This window comes from Brassica rapa, chromosome A01 (assembly GCF_000309985.2).
Source record: "Brassica rapa cultivar Chiifu-401-42 chromosome A01, CAAS_Brap_v3.01, whole genome shotgun sequence".
Classification (NCBI taxonomy): domain Eukaryota; kingdom Viridiplantae; phylum Streptophyta; class Magnoliopsida; order Brassicales; family Brassicaceae; genus Brassica; species Brassica rapa.
Genome location: NC_024795.2, coordinates 921,038 through 946,566, shown reverse-complemented (window position 1 = coordinate 946,566; position 25,529 = coordinate 921,038). Strand labels below are relative to the sequence as shown.

The following is a 25,529-nucleotide window of genomic DNA, read 5'->3' as shown; positions in this document are numbered from 1 at the left end:
GTATTTTGATATATATTATATGCATCAAGTTATAAAGGTTGGAAACATTGCAAAACTGTTTGGAGTAAAGTTTTTAACTTCACGATCTTCATCTTGACGTCAGTTCAGTGTCGGCTCTGGCCACAAGCAGAAGAAGCATGGGCTTCCATCTGACACGATAATAAGTATTTTCGCGGCCACATATTTATAAAAAGTGACTTTAGCCTAGTGGTTCTAAGAGAAATTACCAGTGCTAGAGGTGCTGGGTTCAATTACCCTTAACTGCATTCATTTATTTTGGCCATAAATATAAAATGGGACACGTGTCACTCCCAGAACGTACGATTTGATGACGTGGCTTTACGGGAGAGAGGCGAACATTTCTTTATATATATAGATCTACTATGTTTTATATAATGATCATCCGTTTTTATTAGGTTTGTATCTATCATTTACGTTTTGTGTTTGATTTAGCAAAATGAGTTTGACCGTCTATGTTTGGATTTACGTTTATATATTTATAATAAAATATAAACATCGCTTTTGATTGTTCAAATTATGTAAATATGTAATAGTAATTTGTCTTTTAATTAAAAATATAAAAGTAACATATGATTATTTTGGAATTTCTATTTGCAGTTTGAAAACATTTATTATATATTCGTCACAAAGAAAAAACAAAGGAATGTGAAAACATCTGAAAAAAAAAAGAAATTATCAACCAAATGTTTCACATTTCACATGCATTCTAAGATTTAGAGTTATAGTCAGCCAAATGCTAGACTAAGTATTGATAATATATAAGTCTGTTCAACGCAAATTTGATTGAACATGAACTATATATTGAACATAGAACTTAATTAAGTTCGTACTCATTTCCATCTCAACATGGCTTTATACTGAAACACGATTTAATGGAATATAAACGTTCGTTATATAATATTTTAGACTAAATCAGCACTTCTGTTCAGACGATTTTTCTTAAATTGACAAACGCACTATATAAGTAGGATGATACATAGATTCGTGCTTTGCAATTTGAACCACTATATATATTATATAACTATACTACATAAGTCAAGAACCTTATAAATAATATTTGGTATAATATATCCATTTTAGTTTATACGAAAACCTTTTATTTCGTTTTATCGTTATTATTGAAACAAGGATTATACCAAACAATGTGTTAGAAACCGACACATATTGGTGCAAGAAAAGTAAAGTGGTCAAAAGAACTCGGCATAGTCTTTTTAACTATACGCAATGTCCATTTACATTCACATTGAGCTGTAGTCTAAAGATATCACGTAACCATAGTATTTAGTACTATAAACTTGATGGTGCTTTTCTTTAGCATTTTATTTGGGTAGGCATAAACAAGTTGTACATTTTAGTATGGATGCTGTTTCTTCAAACGAAATTGTATCATAGTGTCACAATAGTCGATACTATGCAAATAACTATAGTCGTTTTCATTAGTACATTTCCAACCCAAATATATATATTATTTTTTTCCTCTAAAATAGTGTAATTCTATTATATAGTAACTTTATTTCAAATAGTTGATTCTATATTATAGAATAAAATATAGAAAAATATCATTTTTTATTCGAATTAAAAAAATACTGAAAAAAATAGAATGCTACCAGAGATGATCCTAGTAACACTACATGATCATATATTTTGGAAAACTAAAAACATGCATGCATAAGTAAGAAAATGAGGATTAATATAAATTTATTTTGCTATTGATTAAAAATAAGCGAAAATGAGGTCATTTCTTTTGTTCTTTGATTCTTTCCATTAAGCTTATAAATAAAGACATTTTGGAGATATATTTTTAGAAAAATGACGGAGACTTAGCAAAATTAAGTATTCATCCACTGTGCTTGTTACTAATAAAAACTTACGTACGTGAATTCATATCTTTATAATAGTTGGGACTTTTAGAAGAAAAAAGGCGATGTAAATATTCCAAAACACAAGAACACTAGCCAATTAGCAATGAACAAAAAGGATCTTTCGCATAATCCAATGTAAAATGAAAAGATCCCACGACGCAAACCAACTTTTTCGACGCTTTTTCTTACTAGCCATACACGAATATCTACCAGTTTAATACTAGCATTTAACTTTTCGAAATAATGTTCCTATAACCAAAAGAAAATATTCCGGAACACACCATAGCATGCATGTAATATGTATAACCACAAGGAATCTAACGGACGGACATAAAAAAACGGCTATTTGTAGCCAACTATTGCAGGACATGTGTCCAACTAATCTATAAGATTTTTCACAGGAAACGTCTCGAGTTGTATAAGGACGTCGAGATAGTGATACCATTAATTAGAATCTCTTTTGTGGGTTCACGAAACGTGTCCTTAACCTTTTGTATTAGTTCTTTTCAATCCATTCCTTTTATTTTATTTTTCTTACAAAGTTCTAACAAACGATGGCTTTTTGCCCTGTCTATCTCATTTGAAGATGAGGTTCTCGTCGTTTCTATCTGCGGGAATCCAATGATATCTTTTGGTGAATAAGCAAAGACAACCCCACTATTCTTTAATAATTCCAGATCCTCTTTCACAAACTTCAAATTTATAACATTTGGCATCAATCATAGAAGGAATAACTTGATGGTATACTGTAAATTTTGTTTTATAAATGCTAAGGGACTTATCAAAGTCCAATACATACATCATAATTCCTAAACTATCCCACAACCTACAGATTAAAATCCATATACATTACCAATTTTTTTTATAAAAATAATCCATATACATCTAAGAAAATATATAATTTTCTTAACAACTGAGAATCTTGAACTGAAATCCATACTAATCAGTAGGACTTAAAAAATAGTTAATTTTGTCTACCTAAAACGTTAATAATACTAACCAACCATGAATGAAATAACTGAAGAAAATCTCAGAATACAAAACTTAAAATGAAGGCTTTACCACCTTGATCACCATAAATCGATTAAAACTTATAAATTAATTATAAAACTCATAAATTTGAAGTTATATTTGTTGGGAGAATTAATGAATTGAATCCACCAGTAAGACTAAATTTTTGTGAATGATTTCACATATGTTTTAATCAACCACACTCAACTTTTCTTAAGAAATTGTTGTGTTAGTTGGTTTATACATGTAGTTTCAATGATTCTTTTATTCTCTACAACTAAAAAGCTGAACGTGTTTGGATGGCCTTAGTTTCGTCTTGTAAAGATGAATAACCCCAATAATAAGATGCTGTTTTCTCTTGACAAAACAAAGGAACAAAGAGAAAGAGTAGTAATTCCATTTTCCTGTCTAATAACGAAAAAAGTCAAAAAAGTGATTCAAGGGGTAAAAGAAATATTAACTATATAGTCAAAGTCAACGAGACCCGGGTTCAATTCCCGCCGACGGAGCTTTTTGGTCGTTTCGGTGTATTAAACTTTTGTAAGCTGCCGTCATGTTGCCGGCGACGAGATCTTTACTCCACAAGTCTGCAACTACATTCCGCCGTTGTTTTTTGTCTTCTTCGTGAAAGATGAATCAAACGATTGCGAGAAAGTTAAGTACTTTTGTGAACATGTCATCTTCTTACGCCTCAATGAAGCGATTCCCCGAGAAGAAGTTCTTCAATTCGAACCAAGAAGACGTTAGTGTCGTCGAGCGATTATGTAAAGGTAAGAGATTTAGTGAAGCCATTGATGTTCTCTGCGAGCAGAAGCTATTGATCGAAGCTGTTCAGCTTCTGAGTCGAGCAAAGAAACCACCGCCTGCTTCTACTTACTGCAACCTCATCCAAATCTGCACCCAAAGACGCGCGCTTGAAGAAGGTAAGAAGGTGCATGAACACATTATAGCCTCCGGGTTTGTTCCCGGCGTCGTTATCTGCAACCGTTTGATGGGAATGTACGCGAAATGCGGGAGCTTGGTCGATGCGCGGAAGGTGTTCGACGAAATGCCGCACAGAGATGTGTGTTCGTGGAACGTGATGGTGAACGGTTACGCGGAGGCTGGGTTGGTCGAGGAAGCGAGGAAGGTGTTCGATGAAATGCCTGAGAGAGATAGTTACTCGTGGACGGCGATGGTTAACGGGTATGTTAAGAGAGATCAGCCTGAAGAGGCGTTGGTGATGTATAGCTTGATGCAGAAGGAACGGAACTCGAAAGCTAATATCTTTACAGTTTCGAGCGCGGTGGCTGCTGCTGCTGAGATTGCTTGTATCCGTAGAGGGAGAGAGATTCATGGGCATGTGGTTAGAGCCGGTTTGGATTCGGATGAGGTTCTTTGGAGTTCTTTGATGGATATGTGTGGGAAATGCGGATGTATTGATGAAGCGAGACGCATCTTTGATAAGATAGTTGTCAAAGATGTCGTCTCGTGGACGTCGATGATTGATAGATACCTCAAGTCGCGTAGATGGCGAGAAGGGTTCTCTTTGTTCTCTGAGTTGGTAGGTTCTAGGACACGTCCTAATGAGTATACTTTTGCTGGTGTTTTGAACGCTTGCACTGATCTAACAACGGAGGAGTTTGGGAAGCAGGTTCATGGATACATGACGAGAGTTGGGTACGATCCTTACTCCTTTGCGTCGAGCTCTCTTGTCGATATGTACACTAAATGCGGAAACATGGAGAGTGCAAAGCGCGTTGTTGATGGATGTCCTAGACCCGATTTGTTTTCTTGGACTTCTTTGATCGGCGGGTATGCGCAGAACGGGGAGCCTGAGAAGGCCTTGAAGTACTTCGACTTGCTTCTTGAATCTGGGACTAAACCTGATCATATTACCTTTGTGAGCGTCCTCTCCGCTTGTACTCATGCAGGGCTGCTCGAGAAGGGACTCGAGTACTTCCATTCGATAACAGAGAAGCACGGGATGTCTCATACAGATGATCACTACACTTGTCTTGTTGATCTACTAGCTCGGTCTGGAAGATTCGAGGAGTTGAAAGACGTTATTAGTCAAATGCCGATGAAACCGAGTAAGTATCTATGGGCTTCTGTGCTCGGCGGGTGCAGCACTCACGGGAACGTTGATCTAGCCGAGGAAGCGGCTCGAGAGCTCTTCGAGATAGAACCGGAGAATCCAGCTACTTATGTCACAATGGCTAACATCTATGCTTCGGCAGGGAAATGGGAGGAGGAAGGAAGAATGAGAAAGAGATTGAACCAAACCGGAATCACCAAAACGCCCGGTTCGAGCTGGACCGAGGTAAAACGTATGCGTCACGTGTTTATAGCGGGGGATACTTCGCATCCAATGCATGAGCAGATAGTTGAGTACTTGAGTGAGCTGAGGAAGAAGATGAAAGAAGAAGGGTATGTTCCAGCTACGAATCTTGTGTTGCACGATGTGGAAGATGAGCAGAAGGAAGAGAATCTTGTGTACCATAGCGAGAAACTCGCTGTTGCGTTTGCGATTCTGTCGACGCCGGAAGGAACGGGGGTTAAGGTGTTCAAGAACTTGAGGGCTTGTGTTGATTGTCACAGTGCTATTAAGTTTATATCTAAGATTACAAAGAGGAAGATAACGGTGAGAGACTCTGCTCGGTTTCATTGCTTTGAAAATGGACAATGTTCTTGTAGAGACTATTGGTAACGAAATAACTACTTAGCAGAGAAATTGTACACTGTATTATGTTGAAGATTAATGTTTTGTGGAAGCTTAAGGTACATATAATTAAAGCATTAAACCTTCCTAATGCCAACAAAAATGAGAGGGCGAGTCCATTAATAGCATTCGGTAGTCTCAAGACAAGTTTCGTAAGATGAGGAGTGAGGAAGCATACAAACACATGCATGTATTAATTTAAAGTAAAAAAAAAAGAAGTACAAATTGCGTATAGTATGTCGTCGTATAAATACATTAGGATATACTTAGATTCACATGGTAGAAGCGAGCTTACGTACTGGTAACGAAACCATGCATGGGTGATTAAGTAGTGAGAGTTTCTTTCTCTTGTCTCAGTGTGATCTGTTCTAGGGATGCTTCACCATGTCTCATGTTTCGCAAATGGTTTGACTCCACCTTCATTTATTGTTTTCTTTACAAATAAAATTACTTAATGCACAATGGAATCTCGTGAGCAACTCTTTATGATTTAATTAGTATGGGGACTTAGTTATGCGATGGTGATTCGTTGATTTTCTTAACTATAGTATTATAGAATTGTATTTGCGTACACCAAAATCAAAAGTCAGCCTATTTTATTTTGAGCATTTAATGCGGGAGGGAACAAGACAAATTAACCAGAGATCAAGTTCTACATTTGCACATGATGTTAGATATTTCTTTAATGTTAATCTGCAATTCCCAACGTCAAACCTCTAAACACACATATCCAAAAGAATATGTATTCATCATTCCTGACCAAGTCTTCTGCTACTGTGCAGCCTTGGCTTTCGTGTGTATCAATCAACTACTTGAACGATAGTACTTGAGTCACTTCAACAACTCACTTTAGATTATACTATATTGTTGAATAAACGTTGTTACTACAAAACATTATGTTGCATTGGCTGTTCTCGTTCTTTTAACTGAATGTTTCATTATAATTCTGACCGACACTATTTAAGTAATCAGTGTGGCTGTACTCTTGCCGACAAAGAAATGGCAATTTAAGGAAAATTCTAGTATACATTTCCATTATAATTAATCTCAATTAAAAATGTAAAAGTTCTCTAAAGGCAAGCATTTGCATGAAGTACGCCGCAAAATAGCTTATGGAGGCTTCCGTGTGATGCATGGGGATTCACGTTGTCCACGCTGACAAACTTATTAATAAAATACTAACACGTAATGAATATCTCTTACTTTTTATTGTATTTAAGACTGGACTTACGTCGAACCTTGAAACATAGACAAATCGAAATCTTGAGAGAGATCAAGATTTGCTTCTATTTGCCTTGCAAAAATGAAACTGACTAGTCTCCTACAATGTAAGTTATTCATAGGAAGCTTGTTGTTTTGGCTGGGCTCTCTTTTGGTCAGTGCAGAAGATCCATATCTGTTCTATACTTGGACTGTTACTTATGGAACAAGATCTCCTTTAGGTGTTCCTCAACAGGTATAAATATATAGACTTTGATTTGTATACATTAGATTTAGTACCGTTGTTAAGAGAAATTGACATTAATTGATGTATTTTCTATATTTTGGTGTGTTTAGGTTATTCTTATCAATGGACAGTTCCCTGGTCCAGCGATTGAAGCTGTCACAAACAACAACATTGTTGTTAATCTCATTAACAAGCTCGACGAACCTTTCCTCATCACCTGGTAAATACCCTTATAACCAATTCATCTACTTTATTTAGGATAAATATATTTATAGATATGTTGTAAGCAGGAATGGAGTTAAGCAGAGGAGGACATCGTGGCAAGACGGAGTATTGGGAACAAACTGTCCCATCCAACCAAACTCGAACTGGACTTATCAGTTTCAACTTAAAGACCAAATCGGCACTTACACTTACTTCGCTTCCACGTCGATGCACAGAGCCAGTGGTGCTTTTGGTGCTCTCAACATTAACCAGAGATCCGTTATTACCACTCCTTATCCTACCCCAGATGGCGACTTCACCCTCCTCGTCACTGACTGGTTCAAAATGAGCCACAAGGTACATATTCTAAATTAACACAAAATACAAAACAAACAAGAAGTTATATATGTACGAGTGGACATGCCATTTCTTACAATGTGTATACGCCTAATGCTTTTTTTTTTTAACTATTGTTAGGATTTGCGAAAGCGGCTTGACGCAGGCTATGCACTTCCTCTTTCTGATGGTCTTCTAATCAATGGTGTTTCTAAGGGTTTAATCTTTACTGGTGAACAAGGTAATCATGATCCTCTTTTTTTTTTGTAACATTTCATGGATGGTCTAATAGTAGTTTGTTATGTATTTTCGCTAGGCAAAACATACAAGTTTCGGGTATCAAATGTCGGTATAGCAACATCGATAAACTTTAGGATTCAAGACCACACAATGAGCCTCATTGAAGTAGAAGGCGCTCACACTCTTCAGGAAACCTATGAGTCGCTTGACGTCCACGTTGGTCAGTCCGTGACCGTCCTGGTCAACTTAAAAGCTTCAGTGAGAGACTATTACATCGTTGCTTCGACCCGGTTTACCAAACCTATACTAAACACAAACGCGAGTCTTCGTTACCTAGGCTCCAAAAACGCTGTCTCTGGCCCCCTTCCCGTTGGTCCAACTTACCATATCCACTGGTCCATGAAACAAGCAAGAACCATCAGGTACAATAATAGCGAACCAGACCAAACCAAGTTGAACAGTACATACCGGTTTTGTTTAGTTTGATTTAATATGCTTTATGTTAGGATGAATTTGACGGCAAATGCTGCAAGACCAAACCCACAAGGTTCATTTCATTATGGTACCATACCGATAAACCGGACTCTAATCCTAGCCAATGCGGCTACGATGATCTACGGGAAGCTTCGGTACACGGTAAACCGGATATCATACATCAATCCAGAAACACCGTTGAAACTTGCCGATTGGTACAACATTTCGGGCGTGTTTGATTTCAAGACAATGCTTGAGAGATGTCAATCTAAGTCCCACATTGGATAATTAGACAAGGAGTATCTAATATATAAAGAGATGTCCAACTCTAATAGTACGAGGCCTTTTGGGAAGGAAACCAAAAGTAAATCCATGCGGGCTAGCCTCCTAGGCCCAAAGTGGACAATATCGTACTAATAAGATAAGATAGAGTTGGACACGGGATTTCGCAATCCCAACAATTGGTATCAAAGCCAGGAAACCAAAAGTAAATCCATGCGGGCCAGTTTCTAAGGCCCAAAGTGGACAATATCGTACTAATAAGATAAGATAGAGTTGGACACGGGATTTCACAATCCCAACAATTGGTATCAGAGCCAGGTTGACAATAAATCTGCAAGAAGACCAAAATACCCTTCGAGTAGGAACGGGACCCTTCAAGGTGGTAAGGGAGGTTCGGCAGAGATTAGTCAGAAGATCCTGGAATTGTGGGAAGAACATTCTCAAAGCAACTCAAAGTAACCTTGCGACTAAGGGTGTCGAATGTCGAAGATGCGACAAGGCACCGAGATGATTCGCTAGAGGAAAAAGGGCACAAGGTGTGTGGTCCTTAGCTTGAGGGGGAGAATGAGAGATGTCAATCAAAGTCCCACATTGGATAATTAGACAAGGAGTGTCTAATATATAAAGAGATGTCCAACTCTAATAGTACGAGGCCTTTTGGGAAGGAAACCAAAAGTAAATCCATGCGGGCCAGTTTCTAAGGCCCAAAGTGGACAATATCGTACTAATAAGATAAGATAGAGTTGGACACGGGATTTCACAATCCCAACAATTGGTATCAGAGCGGTTTGACGAAAATCTGCAAGAAGACCAAAATACCCTTCGAGTAGGAATGGGACCCTTCAAGGTGGAAAGGGAGGTTCGGCAGAGATTAGTCAGAAGATCCTGGAATTGTGGGAAGAACATCCTCAAAGCAACTCAAAGTAACCTTGCGACTAAGGGTGTCGAATGTCGAAGATGCGACAAGACACCGAGATGATTCGCTAGAGGAAAAGGGTACAAGGTGTGTGGTCCTTAGCTTGAGGGGGAGAATGAGAGATGTCAATCTAAGTCCCACATTGGATAATTAGACAAGGAGTATCTAATATATAAAGAGATGTCCAACTCTAATAGTACGAGGCCTTTTGGGAAGGAAACCAAAAGTAAATCCATGCGGGCTAGCCTCCTAGGCCCAAAGTGGACAATATCGTACTAATAAGACAAGATAGAGTTGGACACGGGATTTCACAATCCCAACAATGCTTAGCACTCCTACGATCGGACCAGCTCATTTTGGTACATCAGTTTTCGATGTTGAGCTGCACGAGTTTGTTGAAATTATTTTCCAAAACGACGAGAGATCAATTCAATCTTGGCACATGGATGGTACTAGCGCCTTTCTGGTTGGGTAAGCACCTTACCTTGCCCTTTGTTATTTAAACCGGGTCCGGTTATTTGCAACATAAACCGAAATTGATTATTATTTTGTCAGATACGGGTCAGGGACATGGAATGTGACCATGAGGAAACGTTACAACTTGGTTGATGCTGTTGCAAGGCACACTTTTCAGGTAAATTTTTTTTTTGAAAAATCTCAAAATGGGATATGAAATAAAATGATTGAATCTAATGATCATTGTGTGTGTGCAGGTGTATCCATTATCATGGACAAGCATATTGGTGTCGTTAGATAACAAAGGAATGTGGAACTTAAGATCACAGATATGGTCGAGGAGATATTTAGGACAAGAGTTATACGTTCGCGTTTGGAACGATGAGAAGTCTATCTACACTGAAGCTGACCCACCTCTTAACGCTCTTTATTGCGGCCAAGCCAAACGCCCTCGTTAGATATGATATATTCCACATATACTATTATTGTTTTTTTTCTTTGTTTACTTAGGTCAAAATGAAGGGTGTTTTTTTCAAAAGTGAGAATAAGGAAAAAAATACAAACGTAACCAATACGTAAACCTCATTGATTTTTTCAATAAACAGACAAAATACAAAGGAAGACTTTTTTCCTGTCTTATGATTTGTATATTTTTCGGAAATGTTCATGCATCTAAAAATTGATAAAATATATATTTAATTATATCATATTTTGAGAAAATATTAACATATTTTATTATCATAGCACAATTCCATTAGTATTCAATATAAATTAGTTCTAGATCCACAACCCCCCCCCCCCCCCCCCCCCCCCCCCTGGCGATACCATCAGTGTATGAGTGTATCACATTCCATCATTGAGTACCAATCAAACACAAAAGACTTCTAAAAATGGATTCGACTTTGTTGCTACAGGCTTTGGTTTGACTTTATGTCCTCGCGTAATCAGCAAACGAGAGCGAAGGAACATAACAAAAACTAATCTCCCCTTATTAATCAATTTGATCAAATGTACAAAGAACATGCATAACCTAAGCCTAAACCAAGCAAAAAACTTCCACAAAGATTCTTAGTATATATAACCAAACAATCAATTCAGTAGACCTTTTCGTAAATATTTGAGTTCAACAAAGTCAATGGTAGTGATTAACATAATTCTAAAACTTGGGTTTGTGAATATAATTAACCGGGTGGAGTCATAACAGACAAAAAAATATTGTTTTTGTTGGAACCAGTGAGGTCCTACGTACAGTTTTCCCACTAGCTTGGTTAAAAACCTTTTGAATTTAGACACGAGGTTATTTCTAGTGGATCAACGTGTCCAAGTTAATCAATCATAGAACCTTTTGAAAGTGACAAATCCAATGCGAAACTGTCCCCAACCCATAAATGAAGAACCCCACAATACAACCACAACAACTAGAGGAAGAAAAAAAAATAGAGAAAAAATGAAGCAATATGTGCTGGTTCACGGCGGTTGCCATGGCGCGTGGTGCTGGTACAAGGTCAAACCGGTGCTGGAAGCTTCAGGACACCGTGTGACTGTCGTGGATCTAACGGCTTCTGGTGTCAACATGAGCAGAGTGGAAGAGATTCAGTCTCTTGAGGATTACACCAAACCGTTGCTTAAGGTTCTCGAGTCTTTTGGCTCAGATGATAAAGCCATCCTCGTAGCTCATAGCCTGGGAGGACCATCGGTTGGTCTTGCAGCCGACATGTTTCCTAGTAAAATCGCCGTTGCTGTTTTCGTAACGTCGTTCATGCCGGACATAACGAATCCACCTTCTTACACTTTTGAAAAGGTATGATCCAAAACTTATATACTTCTATTGCCTATTGGTAATATTTTTGAGAGAAATGTGACTAAATAGTATATTTAACAATAAGGGAACGGTATAGTATTTTGCTAAACATATCATACTCCCCCAAAAAATAAGGGAAATTCCTTTGCACAATCTATTTTATTCTTTGTTGATAAATAAATTACATTTCAACAAAAAAAAACATAGCATATAATTTGGTGATTCGCGGCTTGTGTGAGTTATGGCAGTGTCTAGAGAGTTTTACGGAAGAAGAAAGTTCAAACATGGAGTTTGGGACATACGGAACACATGAACGTCCTCTAACGTCTGTATTTCTTGGAACCAAGTTCTTGGCCAAGTACATGTACCAACTTTCACCTGTTGAAGTAAGACTTAATCAAAATACCTTCTTTTTTTTTTTGTCAAGAATAATTTATTTTTTATTCATTTTATTGTTATTAAATTTGAAATATTTATTTTTGTTGATTAAATTTGAAATATTTATTTTTGTCGATTTGTTAGGATTTTGAGCTGGCCAAAATGTTGGTGAGAGTTGGACCGGCGATTACCAGTAACTTAACGGGGACCAAAAGCTTAACCGAGGAAGGATATGGTTCGGTTGCTCGTGTGTATGTCACATGCGGAGAAGATAAAAGTTTAACCAAAGAATTTCAGCGATGGATTATAGAGAACTTTCCGGTTAAAGAAGTGATGGAGATCAAAGATGCAGATCATATGCCAATGTTCTCCAAGCCACTTGAGCTCTGTGACTGCCTATTCAAGATTGCTAATAAATATGCATAAACAAACCTGATAATAATATCATTATTGTCATTATATTTAGTTTAAAATAAAATAAAATTCCACCACCATGATAGACTACATGTTTTATGGGATGGATGATTATATGAATAAGATTACTACAACAAAAACATTGTCCAGATGATATGAGTAAAAGATGATACACTTTTGTGCCCTGTGACTGCTTTTGATAACATTAAATCATCAATTCAATAAATAACGAACATAGGATACAAACTGGTGCATAAGATTATGGGGGGGAGATCTGTTTCCCACTTTCACCAAACTAAGCAAACACCAAGCGAAATAGATGAACTCTCAAGAGATGTGATGATGTGTGGTCAGGCTGAGAGATGGAACTTGAGAAGAATCCAGTTGCTAACGGCGGGAAGTTCTAGATTTTGGCCTTGAAGATTTCTGCAGTGAAAGAGAAAAACAAGTTCAGTTATGCATTGAATTGAATGCAGTCGTTAGATAGATTGAGTCACATAGATGCAACAAAATGTACTTACAGTCATAGAACCGAAGCTGGCTCCTGAACCCGGTGTAATACCTAAAGGGGGAAACAGATAATAACACAACTTGAGACTACAGACAAAAACAAACTTGATGCAAACTGTATCCTATGAGAATTTAGGAAACGTGTCATGTCTTTGTACCTGCAAACTGTGAAGGAGTAGCAGCAATAGATGGAGTTGGCTGTCCAAACAAAGACGGAGCAGAACCAAATGCAGGAGCTGGTGAAGAACCAAAGAGTGGTGTCTGCGAAGGAGTAGTTGCTGCTCCAAACAAAGAAGAGCTAGGAGCAGCGGAAGATGGTGTAGCAAAGAGAGAAGTCGCAGGTGCAGCAGAAGCAGGCGTGCTAAGAAACAACCCACCTCCTGAAGAAGGGTTTGGTGTTGGAAAGGCTGAAGATGTTGGTGGAGCATTTGAGCTGGTAATCAATCCAGCTACTTGAGTTGAGGTTTGTGTACTTGTAGCAGTATTAGCAGGTAGATGCAGAGTTGGATGGACCCTTTTAGCAGCAGCTTCTTGTTTCGCTGTTTCCCTCCGATCAGCCTCAAGAAACGGATCATGGCACTCTCCTCTCCGCCGCTGGTCAGCAAGATACGCCGTCCTCATCGACTCAATGTATTGGTGAATATTCTCAACCTTAGCAGCGACATGAACAAAGAAGTCATGGACGTTAGAGATGACTTTCGGAAGAGACTCCAAAAGAGAAACATGCCGACTAAACTTGTCGGAATCCAAAGCAAGCAGCTGCTCCAGCTCCTCAACCCACTGTCTACACTCGCCTAGATACTTCTCAAACCTCGCAACCGTCTGCTGTAAGAAAACAGTAGGCTTCCTCGGAACCCCACGGTAAAAATCAGAAACTTGAACAACAGAAGCAACTCCTTGTTGTTGATGACCAGAAGAAGCTGGAGCCTGGTTAGCTCCCTGAGACGACTGAGAACCACCACCACCAACAACTCCTCCTCCTCCAGCTGGCTTAGATTGAGGGAATCTTGGCTGTAGCATGATGAAAGACCGAACAGCAACCTCGGAATCACGCAGCATGTCTTTAACAACCACCATAAGCTCGTGGAGAACAGCTTTCTGTCTGTCCATTGTAGTGTTAATCCCACCAAGCTCCTACAAAAAAAGAACCAAACTTTAACACAAGACTGAGATTAACCAATAGAGATGGAATCATCAAAACCTGAACAATGCGGCTAGCATCAAACTCGAACCCTTCGGTTGAAACAGAGGAATCGTAAAGACGACTGCATTGGTCTAACCTCTGACTCTCGCTTCTGTACTCCAATACCTTCCCTCTAAAGGAGATTCACACAAAACAAACAAAAAAGATTCAAACTTTATCACTCTAGAGCAAGCCTAAGGATACAAAGGAATCGACTTTATCACTCTAGAGCAAGCCTAAGGCTATAAAGGAATCGACTTTATCACTCTAGAGCAATCCTAAGGCTATAAAGGAATCGACTTTATGAACTTACTCGATCTGAAGGAGGAGTTTTTGAGAATCGGGGTGAAGATCGGCCCACTTGGTGCCATAACTCGCCGGAGCTTTGTCGTTCGTGAAGAGATACAGCTGCTGTACTTGCTGTTGTTGTTGTTGCTGCTGTTGGAACTGTTGCGGCTGAAACGACGGCGTTTGCTGCTGCTGCTGTGGAGGTTGGGAGAAGAAGGAGTTGGTCTGCGGCTGAAACGATTGAGTTTGAAAGGGAGAAGGAGTTGTTGTCTGTTGCTGGGGCTGTTGTGGGGTGGAGAATAGATTGAACGACGACATTGGTGGAGGAACCGGCGGTGAATCGAATCGAATCGAATCTAGGGTTTTTGTCGCCGGCGAGGATTTGGTGTGAGTCGAGGGAAAGATTTTAAAAGCCCGACACTCGAAGTAAGTGGAGAGAAAAGATAGGAATCGTTATTTATTGCCTGTATTTTACCTTTATACAAAGTTTAAGGGCTCTTTTGCAAATATGAAATCTTATTGAATCATGAACGAAAGCAAAGTGTAAACCGGTATTGCTTGATCTAAATGGCATTGAACCAATCACAAAAGATGAAACCTTCAATTACCCTAAACTAAACTGAGACTAGAACTGATCAGATGTTTGATAAGCACCTTTGATTGGATCTTAAAAGTTGTTTGGTTAAAATTGTAAAATTTAAAAATAAGTGGGTGTAATTTAAACTTTTATAAAATAAAAGGTGTTATTAGCAATAAATGAAAAGTTGAAGAATAAAATATATTTATAACTGAGAGGAAAAATAAGGGAAACATATTATATGACCAATTGAGATAGTGTAAATCCTTTATGAAAGGAGTTCATTATGTTGAACATATAAAAGAAAATCTAATTTTATCTTTCTCAAAACCAGCTGTAACGCCACATTCGCTCTTGTTCGTGGCCTTACGATTCGATTCATACACATATTATATGACCGCTCGATATTACGCTACATATCTCAATTCTCAAGCCACATTCGCTCTGTAAAATTTATATGGCAGGCAAGCTAGATATAAAAGTTGATCATTATTGAAAATATCAATTATTGTCGATAACTTGATCCAAGAATACTAAAGTTACAAAAAAAAAAAGACACTGGTAAGGTCAGGTGTGGATCCTGACCTGAAGTATTTCTTTAACGACATTTTTAAGTATGAGGAATGCATGACTTCCTGGAGCAACCAGAAGGAACCACAGATACTTGGAAAATCGCTTTCCACTCTTGTCCAGGTTTCAATATGATCGGTTTTTCGACCGCAACTGGTTCCACAGCAACAAAGCGTCTGTAATCTTCAACTCCCAAATCGACCACTTTCTTGTCCCATGAATTCCACACCACTGCATATTGTATTATCATTATAAATGATCCATCGTTACTAGAACAATATGTTCGTAAAATTATGTATAAGAAAATGTAAGTCATTACCTGCATCAGCTTGTCCTTCCTTGCGTACCACGATTGTCTTCTTTTTCTTGTGGTCCACGATTCTGATCTTGTTTGGAGTCCTTAGGTAAAGCCTCGCAAGCTATTTTGAAGAGTTAGCAGTGTTTTTTTTTTATACTAGTGACGATATAAGCAGTTGGTAAAAAAAGGGATAAGTTTTACCTGTGAATTAAAAGTTATAAATTTGCCATGGTCAGTGAAACGTGTTCTGTTCTTTAGTTGGTCAAGATAATCCAAAATTTGCAATCCTTCCACCTGGATTTCACTGTACACAAGAAGCAAATCAATGTATAACTTTATATACAACAATATATTTTTAAAAAAATTGCGATGAGATTACCTGATATCGGAAACAGAGAAATAGGGGTGAAGACCAAATGTGAAGTTAAACGGCTTTGCATCAGAGTTTCTAATACGAGACGTCAAAGTCAAGTCTCCACCATGCCCCAATGCTACTCTCAGTCGATATACAAATCTGAAAGACATAAAAGAGGTGGTCACAAAGCTGCTTTAAGTGAGAACTAAACCCAAAAGGGTTATACGTTAGCAGGTTTTCAACTCAGAACCAATTGTCAATTCCAAAGATCAGATTATTCATATTTGGATTTTGAATAATTATCATTTCTAATGTGGGATATTATAACATATAGTTGAAAAATGATAGACGAGTATGAAAGAAAGAAAGAGAGGTTTAATAATCTTTACTTATGAGGCCAGATCTTCAAATCAGCTTCGGATGATTTTAAGATGAGGTCAATGTGAGCAGTAGAAGAAGGATGTGATGATAAAGGAGGTGGATTAGCATCAATTTTCCAGAACCTTTGTCTGACAAATCCATGTGAGGTAAGTGGACCAGTGTTAGCGTACTGCATTTACAGAAAAAAAAAGCATTTCATAACAACATTCAATAAACACATAGTAGAAAAAAAAGAAGAACATTCTTAAGCACATACTTGCGGAAACAATACTGGAATCCCTCCACGAATAGGTGTTGGAGGCTCGAATATAGCCTGCACAATACATATAATATATCATATCAGATTATTTATAAAAGAGAACATGATCTCAGATGGAGCTTTATACAAGCTCATAAACAAGGGTGAATCTGAAGTACCTTGGTACTCATAAAAAGTAAATCCTCTCCTTTCTCATTCTTCCAAGAAGTCACTTGACCTCCATACAAGTAAACCTGAATGTGTTAACAAGAATTGAAGAAAAAATGAATTATATCCCAAAGTGAAAACCAAAATGGTCAGCTATACAAAACGATATATCAGATAAAAAGTCAAAACTCAGGATATTTTTTTCCAAAGATATACGCAAACACTAAGACGGGCTGAATTGGTTGTTATGTATATAACCAGACAAGAAGAATACCTCGAAAGATCGGCCGCGAGGGTCGCGGACAATGATCTTCTCGAGACCATTGATGCCCTTAGTCCGCTGAAAGGGACGATGCCGCGTGGCCATGGCCGCAACTGAAACGAGCATAGCCCATAATAAGATCATATTTGCCTTATTCCCCATCGTGAATCGTGGCCTCCTCCCACACTGCTCACTCACGAGGACGATATTTTGTTCAAAGTTTATGTCCTTTTAATTCTTTTAAATAAACCAATGGGAATTAACAAAAAGTCAACGACTTAACGTAGAAACGAGTAAAGATAACGTACAAACTCCACTAATTTGAGGAGCTTATTTGCTTGATCTAATAGTTCTCCTAGTTTAGCATAGAGCCATTGAAGATTTCAGTTTTTGCAATTGGTTTAGTGCCATTTATATCAAGCAATATAGATGTTTTTTTCAAAGGTATCGATTTAAACTTTGCTTAAGAGTAAACTTTTTTTTTTACGGCAAACTCCATGTTTTCATTAAGATGATTCAAACAGGTTAGCTTTGGGAGCTAACCATATCATCATTTTGTTTTCAAAATTAATGTAGTGATAACATATGTCAAAATCACTTGGTAAATAATTTATAAGGAATACTTTTTCCATTTCACAAAAATAGATTTTGTTAGTGTTTTCACATGTATGAAGAAAACACATTAAATCACTATAATAAATATATATTTTCTAGAATTTTCAATTTTCAATAATTTGTAATCAATAGTAATTCAATAAAATCAATTAATTTTCTCGAAAATCACAATTTTTTCATATAAAATATAAAAAAGTCTATCTTTATGAAACAATTTTTTTCTCTAAAAAGTCTATCTTTGTGAAACGGATGAAGTATTTATTTATTGTTCAATCCGTTCCATTAAGATAGACTTTTTAGAAGAAAAAAATTTGTTTCACAAAGATGTTTTTTTTTTTGTATTTCTATGAAAAATTATTAATTTCAAGAAAATTAATTGATTTTATTGAATTTCTATTGATTAAAGGTTATTAAAAATTGAAATATAGAAAACGATATATTTATTATAGTAGTTTAATGTGTTTTCTTAATATGTGTAAAAATACTAAAAAATCTATCTTTATGGAACGGAATCAGTATTATTATTATGTTGAATACTAGTAGTTTTGTTTTTCATGGTGCACATAACATTCAACTTTGTTTCGGACATCAATTTGAAATATATATATATAACTTGTTACACTGTTTCTCAATGGATTTAGTTCCTTTTAAGCATAGGAAAGATGAGAGGAAACAAATCAAATTTAGAGGAACCTCAAAAAACTAAAAATTCACATACAAGTAACTAACAAAGAAGAAAGCCTATTCTTAGGAAAGATAACATTCCATTTTTCACCAGATTAGCTTCCATAGTTGTGTTATATTACAACTGTAAGAATATACACCATTCCATTTCACTCCAGTCAAATTCAAACACTTGTTAGCAAATTAAGCACACTTACCTAAAAAAAAACGTTTAAACTCCAAAGAGAGTAATTAAAAAAATCAGACCGTTGCTCTGTTCATCTTCAGACATGAACTAATATAAAAACATCACCTTGGAAGTAACAAATCCATATGTTCTTCTTCTCTTCTTATCCAGCGAACAAAACTCACAAAGTCAAATCAACAATGCCTGCGATGAACTCGATCTACGAGAAATGCAGAGAAGAGAGGATCAAGGAGAATCTCCAGCGGATGCAGAACCTCGGCATCATGGATCTCTCCCTCAAGCTCAAATCCGGGACCCGACCCGCTAAGAGGCGCTACACTAAAGCCGCCGCTTCGAATCCGGATCTTAGATCTACTCCTCCTCTCCAGCTCACCGTCTCCACCAGACGATCCTCAAGGTACTACACTCTCTCGTCGATTCCAAAAAAAAATTAGGGCTTTTCGAAAAAGCTAGGGTTTTTAAGTAGCAATCAAGGTTTAGGGTTTAGGGTTTCATTTGGTTTAGGGTTTTGAAGTATAAAGTCATTTCCTTTCAGGTTGAAGGACGCGTCGCCGGTTAGATACTTTGAGGAAGCGGAGAAGAAGAAGGGTAAAGCGTCTAAAGAAATGGTTTTGTGGTTACCAGAAGGAGGCGAGAGGCCTGAGGTTTACACTGATGAGCATGAGAAGCTTCTTGGTAACACCGAGCGGGTCTGGGAGCTTTTTGTTGATGGTTACGGTCCAGATGGGAAGCGGATCTATGATTCCGTTAAAGGAAAGACTTGCCACCAGTGCAGGTTAGTTGTGGCTTGTTATTAGCTTTGGCTTGATTAGGTTTAGTGTCTAATGCTTACCATGGAGTTTTACAGGCAGAAGACTCTTGGTCATCGTACACAGTGTAGCAAGTGTCATCCGTCTGTTACAGGTCAATTCTGTGGAGATTGTTTGTACATGAGGTATGTTCTGTGTTTGAGTATCTAATATCTTTGTTGTGTTGTGCCAAAAGAGGAATGTTGTAAGAGTATGTTTGTGAACAGGTATGGAGAACATGTGCTTGAGACACTGGAGAATCCGGACTGGATTTGTCCAGGCTGTCGAGGGATCTGCAACTGCAGTCTCTGTCGTAAACGCAAAGGGTGGTTGCCTACTGGTAATGCTTACAAGAAGGTAAACAACTTTGGTTATTATTCTATCTCTCAGTGTTACCGGTTTTGATAGTTCTTTATCAGGTACGTAAGCTAGGGTACAAGTCTGTTGCGCATTACCTGATTTTGACCAAGAAGCAGTCAGAAACAAATGAGGATGATGAAGCTGATGACACTCCTTCCCAAGCTTCTGCAAAGAGATCGCTGTCTTTCAAAGAAGCAAAGGCGTCTTCAGAAGAAGGAGATGGTCTCATTCTCCAGATCACCGATGGGCTTGAGGTTCAGGAGAATCACGTTGACGATGGTGATGAAGGGGCAAACAAGAATCAGGGTTCGGCTAGGAAGTCATTGAGTTTCTTGTCTGGTGGGGACAATCAAACTTCAGTGATTGATGGTGATGATATCAAGCCATTAGATGTGAACGAGATGGATCATCCAGCAACTCCTGTTGAGGCTTCTTCTGGAGACAAAGAGAAGGGAGAAACAAAAAGCAAGCGGAAGATGTCTGTTGAGCCAAACCCAAATAGTATTGGTGGAAGACTCAGGCTGCGTCGTAAGAGTCAAGTTTGAATGGGATAAAAGTTCATATTGATATGAATGAGAAACTCTCTCAGCGTTTAAGTTCTTCATTTGCTTTTGCTTCATACATTTTTAGGCATATTTAAATGTAATACAGTATCTTTTTCCATTTCCTGATGGAGTAGTCATGGATTATGTAATCTCTTTTCGATCTTTTTGCTTTTGTCTTAATTGCAAACTAGTTTTGCATCAGATTATTCTATTTCCTGACCATATCTACTTTCAACCAAAACTACAAATCAAATTTGAAGTTTTTTGAAGCTACAACATTATTGGTACTAGTATGGTACCAATGCACCACATTGATATAACTCATTTCTCAAATTCAATGAAGATTTCTATTTCAAATTTAAAAGTTAAAACTAGATTATAACCCGTGCTTAAAAACGCAAATTTTTTTTTTTAACAAAATCTAATTTACAATATAATAGATCTTAACATTTTGATAAGTAATGGTTTAATATTTTATTTTAGTGCATTTAAAAACTATATAATTTTTCGGTTTTGATGTGAATGTATAAGATTCAAAAGTTTATAAAATTCATATTCTTTTATTTTATTTTTAGTTGTATTTATTCTATTCATTTAAAAGTACAATATTTAAAATTATGTTTACTTGTTTAGGTTAAATGGTTAAATTTATTAAATCTTAAATCTTAAAATATTTACTTATTAATATATTTAATTAGTCTAATTATTGACTCTAACATTGACATAACTCGAGTTCTCGAATTAAATTTAGATTTCTTTTTCAAATTTAAAAGTCAAAATATTCGTTTTTGGACTTAGTAGTTGAATAATAACGCTCTGTTTTATCATCAAATAAACACAAAAAGAAGAATGAGAGCATTGTAGGTGCTTTGTCTCATTGAAAATGACAGGTATTGAAACCAAGCAAATAACTAAACTAATTAATTTTAATTTCTAGAAGAAACATTTTAGTTTCTAGAATAAATGATAGACAGAAGGCATTTTTGTTTAATCAATAGCACATTGTGTTCGATGCATAATAAACGATATAAATAGTGTGCATTTGTCCTTTCTTTTGGAAGAGATTATTTATTATCCATGACTTTATCGATGAATACGTCTAGTGCATTGCCAAAGATGTCTTAGATTCGTGATAGAACAAAATCAATATATGCAAATTGACATGAAAAAAACAAAACATATATGAGTTGTCATTCAATGCAGCTCAACTTTTATTTATAACGTAGTATAGGAGACCATGATTTGTAATTGGTCAATGCCTATCCTAACGAAGATAAAAGCCTTTTATTTTGAATTCGATAAATGTTGTTAGGATTATTGTTACTTTTGTTTATAAACAAAGGCAAATGTTACAACGATAAATTGGGTTTATTGTTACTTTTCAAAAAGAAAACGTATGGAGACCAAAGTAGGCAAAAGCATCCCCACAATCCAACCTTACATTAATAATAGGCATATATAAATTTCGTCTGTTTCAACCAACACATCTAATATTAGTAGGGTCCAGGTACATAATAATAATACATTTATATAGTAATCATAAAATAACAGCTATAACTTATTATTGATATTTGTATATTAGTATAAAGTTTTGAATTATCATTTTTTTCTTCTAATTTTGTTATCATTTTGTTTGGTCTTTCATTCCTTAACAATTCTGCAATAGAGTTGACTACTTAATTTCTGTGTGTGTTCCTAAAGTCTTTTTTTTGTCTTGTTTTATTAGTAGAAGATGAAAAAAATCTTGAAATGTCAAAAATAGAATATGCTAATACTAATATTCCCACTAAAACACAGTCATATCTATCTGTTTATTTGACTTATATCCTAAGTCTTTATTTGGTGTTATTTGACTTGAAAACCTTGGCCTTATATATCCTTTTTCATTCAATAAAAATAATGATTAGAAGGAATTGAACTGAATAATTTGCTTGCTTCAACCATACATGATTTGTTTTAGCTCATGAACCAACTACCACTATTTGCTTATGAAAGTCAATGCCTTTTCTTCTTCAACAGTGTCTAAGACAGAGAGAGAGAGCTTTCTTGGATTCCTTCTTCATTCATTCTCTGGTTTTCTTTCTTCTTCTTCAGTCAATTTCGTTTCTTTACACTTTTGTTCAAACCCTAATCAAAAAGTTTCCATTTTTAGAGTCTCTCTTCTAGGGTTTTCCTTAATCATCATCTCATTCTCCAAATGCATTTCTCTCTGTGGAAGCAAATCCACCACTGCGCCACTCTCATCTTAGACAAGAGCAAAAGCAGCCGCAGAAGACGCAGAACCAGAGAAGGCTCCGATTCCTCCCTCACCGCCACGAAAGAAGCTGCCTTGCTTCGGAAGCTCTACGAAGACAAGCTCAGGGAAGCTCTAGAGGAAGCCTCCGAGAACGGGTCCCTCCTCAAATCCCAAACCATCGACCAAGACAATCAAGTGGGCCGCTCCAGATCCTTAGCTAGACTCCACGCGCAGCGTGACTTCCTACGCGCCACCGCTTTAGCAGCCGACCATGTCTACTCCTCAGAAGACTCCCTCCCCGAGCTCCTCGAAGCTCTCGCCAACTTCCTCGCCATGTACCCTAACTACCAAGCTTCAGACAAAATCGACCAGTTGAGATCTGACGAGTACACTCACTTATCAAGCTCAAAGGTATGTCTAGACTACTGCGGGTTTGGTCTCTTCTCTTATGTCCAGACTCTCCACTATTGGGACACGTGTACTTTCAGCTTATCCGAGATCACTGCTAATTTAAGCAACCACGCGCTCTACGGTGGAGCCGAGAGCTCCACCGTGGAGCATGATATCAGAGCCAGGATCATGGACTACTTAAACATCCCTGAGAGCGAGTACGGCCTCGTCTTCACTGTAAGCAGAGGCTCAGCTTTCAAACTCTTAGCTGAGTCATACCCTTTCCAGACGAACAAGCGTCTTTTAACAATGTTCGACCACGAGAGCCAGTCTGTTAACTGGATGGCGCAGACGGCTAAGGAGAAAGGTGCAAAGGCGTACAACGCGTGGTTCAAGTGGCCGAGTTTGAAGCTTTGTTCGACCGATTTGAAGAAGAGGCTGTCTTACAAGAAACGGAAGAAGAAAGACTCAGCGGTGGGGCTGTTTGTGTTCCCTGCGCAGTCGAGGGTGACGGGAGGTAAGTACTCTTACCAGTGGATGGCTTTGGCTCAGCAGAATCATTGGCATGTGTTGCTTGACGCTGGCTCGTTAGGTCCTAAGGATATGGACTCCCTCGGTTTGTCGTTGTTCCGTCCTGAGTTTATTATAACTTCTTTCTACCGTGTGTTTGGTCATGATCCAACGGGCTTTGGTTGTTTGTTGATTAAGAAGTCAGTGATGGGTTCTCTTCAGAGTCGGTCTGGGAAGACAGGTTCAGGAATAGTGAAGATCACTCCACAGTATCCGTTATATCTGAGTGATTCAGTAGATGGTCTTGACGGATTAGTTGATAAGACAGAAGAAGAAGCTCGTCGTCCGGCTTTCTCAGGAGCATACACTTCAGCACAGGTGAACGATGTGTTTGAAACAGAAGATAACATCTCTTCAGACAGAGATGGGACTACCAGCACGACGATTTTCGAGGAGACTGAGAGTGTTTCGGTTGGGGAGCTGATGAAAAGTCCGGTGTTTAGTGAAGATGAGTCGTCTGAGAACTTGTTTTGGATTGATCTTGGTCAAAGCCCTGATCAGCATAATAGCAAGATTGTATCTCCTCCACTGCCACCGGTTTGGTTCTCCAAAGGGAAACAACACTCGCCTACTAAACCAGTGGTACCAAAGAGTTATAGTAATCCTATATATGATGGTTGTAGAGACGTCCTCTCGTTCGACGCTGCTGTTATGTCAGTTACAGAGAAAGGGACACACACTGCACCTTTGAGGAGTTCTGGTGGTTCATCAGAGATCAAAGAGAGCGCGATTAGACGAGAGACAGAAGGAGAGTTCAGGTTGCTAGGAGGGAGAGACGGAGGTAGAAGCAGGCTTTTAGGTGTGGAGGATGAACACACAACAAGCAAAGGAAGACGAGTTTCGTTTAACGTGGACCGTATTAGTCATAGTGTAGTAGAACAAGGTGAAGCTTCTTTAGCTAGTGTTTACGATGACGAGTACAATCACACTAGTGATGAGGAGGGTGCGGATGATGAATGGGATAGGAGAGAAAACGAGACCGAGATTGTTTGCAGACATATCGACCATGTGAACATGCTTGGTCTGAATAGAACAACGACCAGGCTCAGGTTTCTGATAAACTGGCTTGTGGTGTCGTTACTGCAGCTACAAGTGTCTGAATCAGGAGGGAGGAGCATGAGTCTTGTGCAGATATACGGACCTAAGATCAAATACGAAAGAGGAGGAGCGGTTGCGTTCAACGTTAGAGATAGGAGCAAAGGTTTTGTTAGTCCAGAGATTGTTCAGAGACTGGGTGAAAGAGAAGGTATATCTTTAGGGATTGGTATACTGAGTCACATACGTGTAGTGGATGATGATAATAAACCGAGAAGAGGGAGGAGTAGAGAAGATAGTGGTGGTTTGAACTTGCCGAGTGAAGCTGGGAGGAACGGGTTTATAAGATTTGAGGTTGTTACAGCTTCTCTTAGCTTCTTGACGAACTTTGAAGATGTTTACAAGCTTTGGGGGTTTGTAGCAAAGTTTTTAAACCCTGGTTTTAGTAGAGAAGGTTCGCTTCCTACCGTTGAAGAAGAGGAAGATGCAGAGGACTCAGAGACGTAGAGTTTGGTAGTAGAAATGCACAAAGCCACATAACTTTTAGTAGGTTCGCTTCCTACTGTTTGTGTTTTTTTTTTGTTTGGGTGAGAAACAAGAGTTAGAGAAAAGATTCAGAAACATGTAGCACTTCTTCTTTTAATTACTACAATAACTGATTCAGATCAAATATATACATCCAGATTCTGTGTAAATTTGCATTTGCAGCATTCTGTGAAAGGAAGATATTGCAAACATGATAGCTC

General features: G+C 37.9%; 7 protein-coding genes across 8 annotated transcripts; 5 read left to right on the top strand and 2 right to left on the bottom strand.

The window, feature by feature from the left end:
- Window positions 1–107: 107 nt before the first annotated feature.
- On the top strand, window positions 108–5,647 carry LOC103864449 (pentatricopeptide repeat-containing protein At4g37170). Its single transcript, XM_009142229.3, has one exon. It carries the CDS (start codon window positions 3,526–3,528, stop codon window positions 5,581–5,583), a length of 2,058 nt encoding a protein of 685 aa, XP_009140477.1. The 5' UTR covers window positions 108–3,525; the 3' UTR covers window positions 5,584–5,647.
- Window positions 5,648–5,681: 34 nt separating this feature from the next.
- Window positions 5,682–10,587, top strand: LOC103864293 (L-ascorbate oxidase homolog). 2 transcript variants are annotated; one of them, XM_009142144.3, is made up of 9 exons: window positions 5,682–7,051; window positions 7,153–7,262; window positions 7,333–7,603; window positions 7,724–7,823; window positions 7,899–8,244; window positions 8,329–8,529; window positions 9,789–9,965; window positions 10,050–10,128; window positions 10,208–10,587. In XM_009142144.3, exons 1-9 carry the CDS (start codon window positions 6,899–6,901, stop codon window positions 10,406–10,408), a joined length of 1,638 nt encoding a protein of 545 aa, XP_009140392.1. In that variant the 5' UTR covers window positions 5,682–6,898; the 3' UTR covers window positions 10,409–10,587. The 2 variants fall into 2 exon arrangements, with proteins under 2 accessions (XP_009140392.1, XP_009140331.1); XM_009142083.3 differs by having other exon boundaries at window positions 8,329–8,568; window positions 9,825–9,965.
- Window positions 10,588–11,280: 693 nt separating this feature from the next.
- Window positions 11,281–12,727, top strand: LOC103864108 (methylesterase 9). The gene is made up of 3 exons (XM_009141899.3): window positions 11,281–11,751; window positions 12,000–12,137; window positions 12,274–12,727. The coding sequence occupies exons 1-3, from the start codon at window positions 11,314–11,316 to the stop codon at window positions 12,553–12,555; spliced, it is 858 nt and encodes a 285-aa protein (XP_009140147.2). The 5' UTR covers window positions 11,281–11,313; the 3' UTR covers window positions 12,556–12,727.
- Window positions 12,655–15,062, bottom strand: LOC103864202 (nuclear pore complex protein NUP58). The gene is made up of 5 exons (XM_009141987.3): window positions 14,550–15,062; window positions 14,255–14,369; window positions 13,212–14,187; window positions 13,065–13,105; window positions 12,655–12,969 (listed from the first exon to the last, which is right to left on the bottom strand). Exons 1-5 carry the CDS (start codon window positions 14,840–14,842, stop codon window positions 12,931–12,933), a joined length of 1,464 nt encoding a protein of 487 aa, XP_009140235.1. The 5' UTR covers window positions 14,843–15,062; the 3' UTR covers window positions 12,655–12,930.
- Window positions 15,063–15,573: 511 nt separating this feature from the next.
- On the bottom strand, window positions 15,574–18,336 carry LOC103864004 (putative glucose-6-phosphate 1-epimerase). Its single transcript, XM_009141800.3, has 8 exons — window positions 17,386–18,336; window positions 17,123–17,197; window positions 16,962–17,018; window positions 16,714–16,874; window positions 16,349–16,483; window positions 16,171–16,273; window positions 15,991–16,090; window positions 15,574–15,902 (listed from the first exon to the last, which is right to left on the bottom strand). Exons 1-8 carry the CDS (start codon window positions 17,533–17,535, stop codon window positions 15,712–15,714), a joined length of 972 nt encoding a protein of 323 aa, XP_009140048.1. The 5' UTR covers window positions 17,536–18,336; the 3' UTR covers window positions 15,574–15,711.
- A 410-nt stretch (window positions 18,337–18,746) lies between these two features.
- LOC103863912 (cell division cycle-associated 7-like protein) lies at window positions 18,747–20,763 on the top strand. The gene is made up of 5 exons (XM_009141705.3): window positions 18,747–19,256; window positions 19,395–19,634; window positions 19,707–19,793; window positions 19,875–20,004; window positions 20,067–20,763. Exons 1-5 carry the CDS (start codon window positions 18,985–18,987, stop codon window positions 20,550–20,552), a joined length of 1,215 nt encoding a protein of 404 aa, XP_009139953.1. The 5' UTR covers window positions 18,747–18,984; the 3' UTR covers window positions 20,553–20,763.
- A 235-nt stretch (window positions 20,764–20,998) lies between these two features.
- LOC103863824 lies at window positions 20,999–25,453 on the top strand. The gene has a single exon (XM_009141618.3). It carries the CDS (start codon window positions 22,750–22,752, stop codon window positions 25,288–25,290), a length of 2,541 nt encoding a protein of 846 aa, XP_009139866.1. The 5' UTR covers window positions 20,999–22,749; the 3' UTR covers window positions 25,291–25,453.
- Window positions 25,454–25,529: the final 76 nt, after the last annotated feature.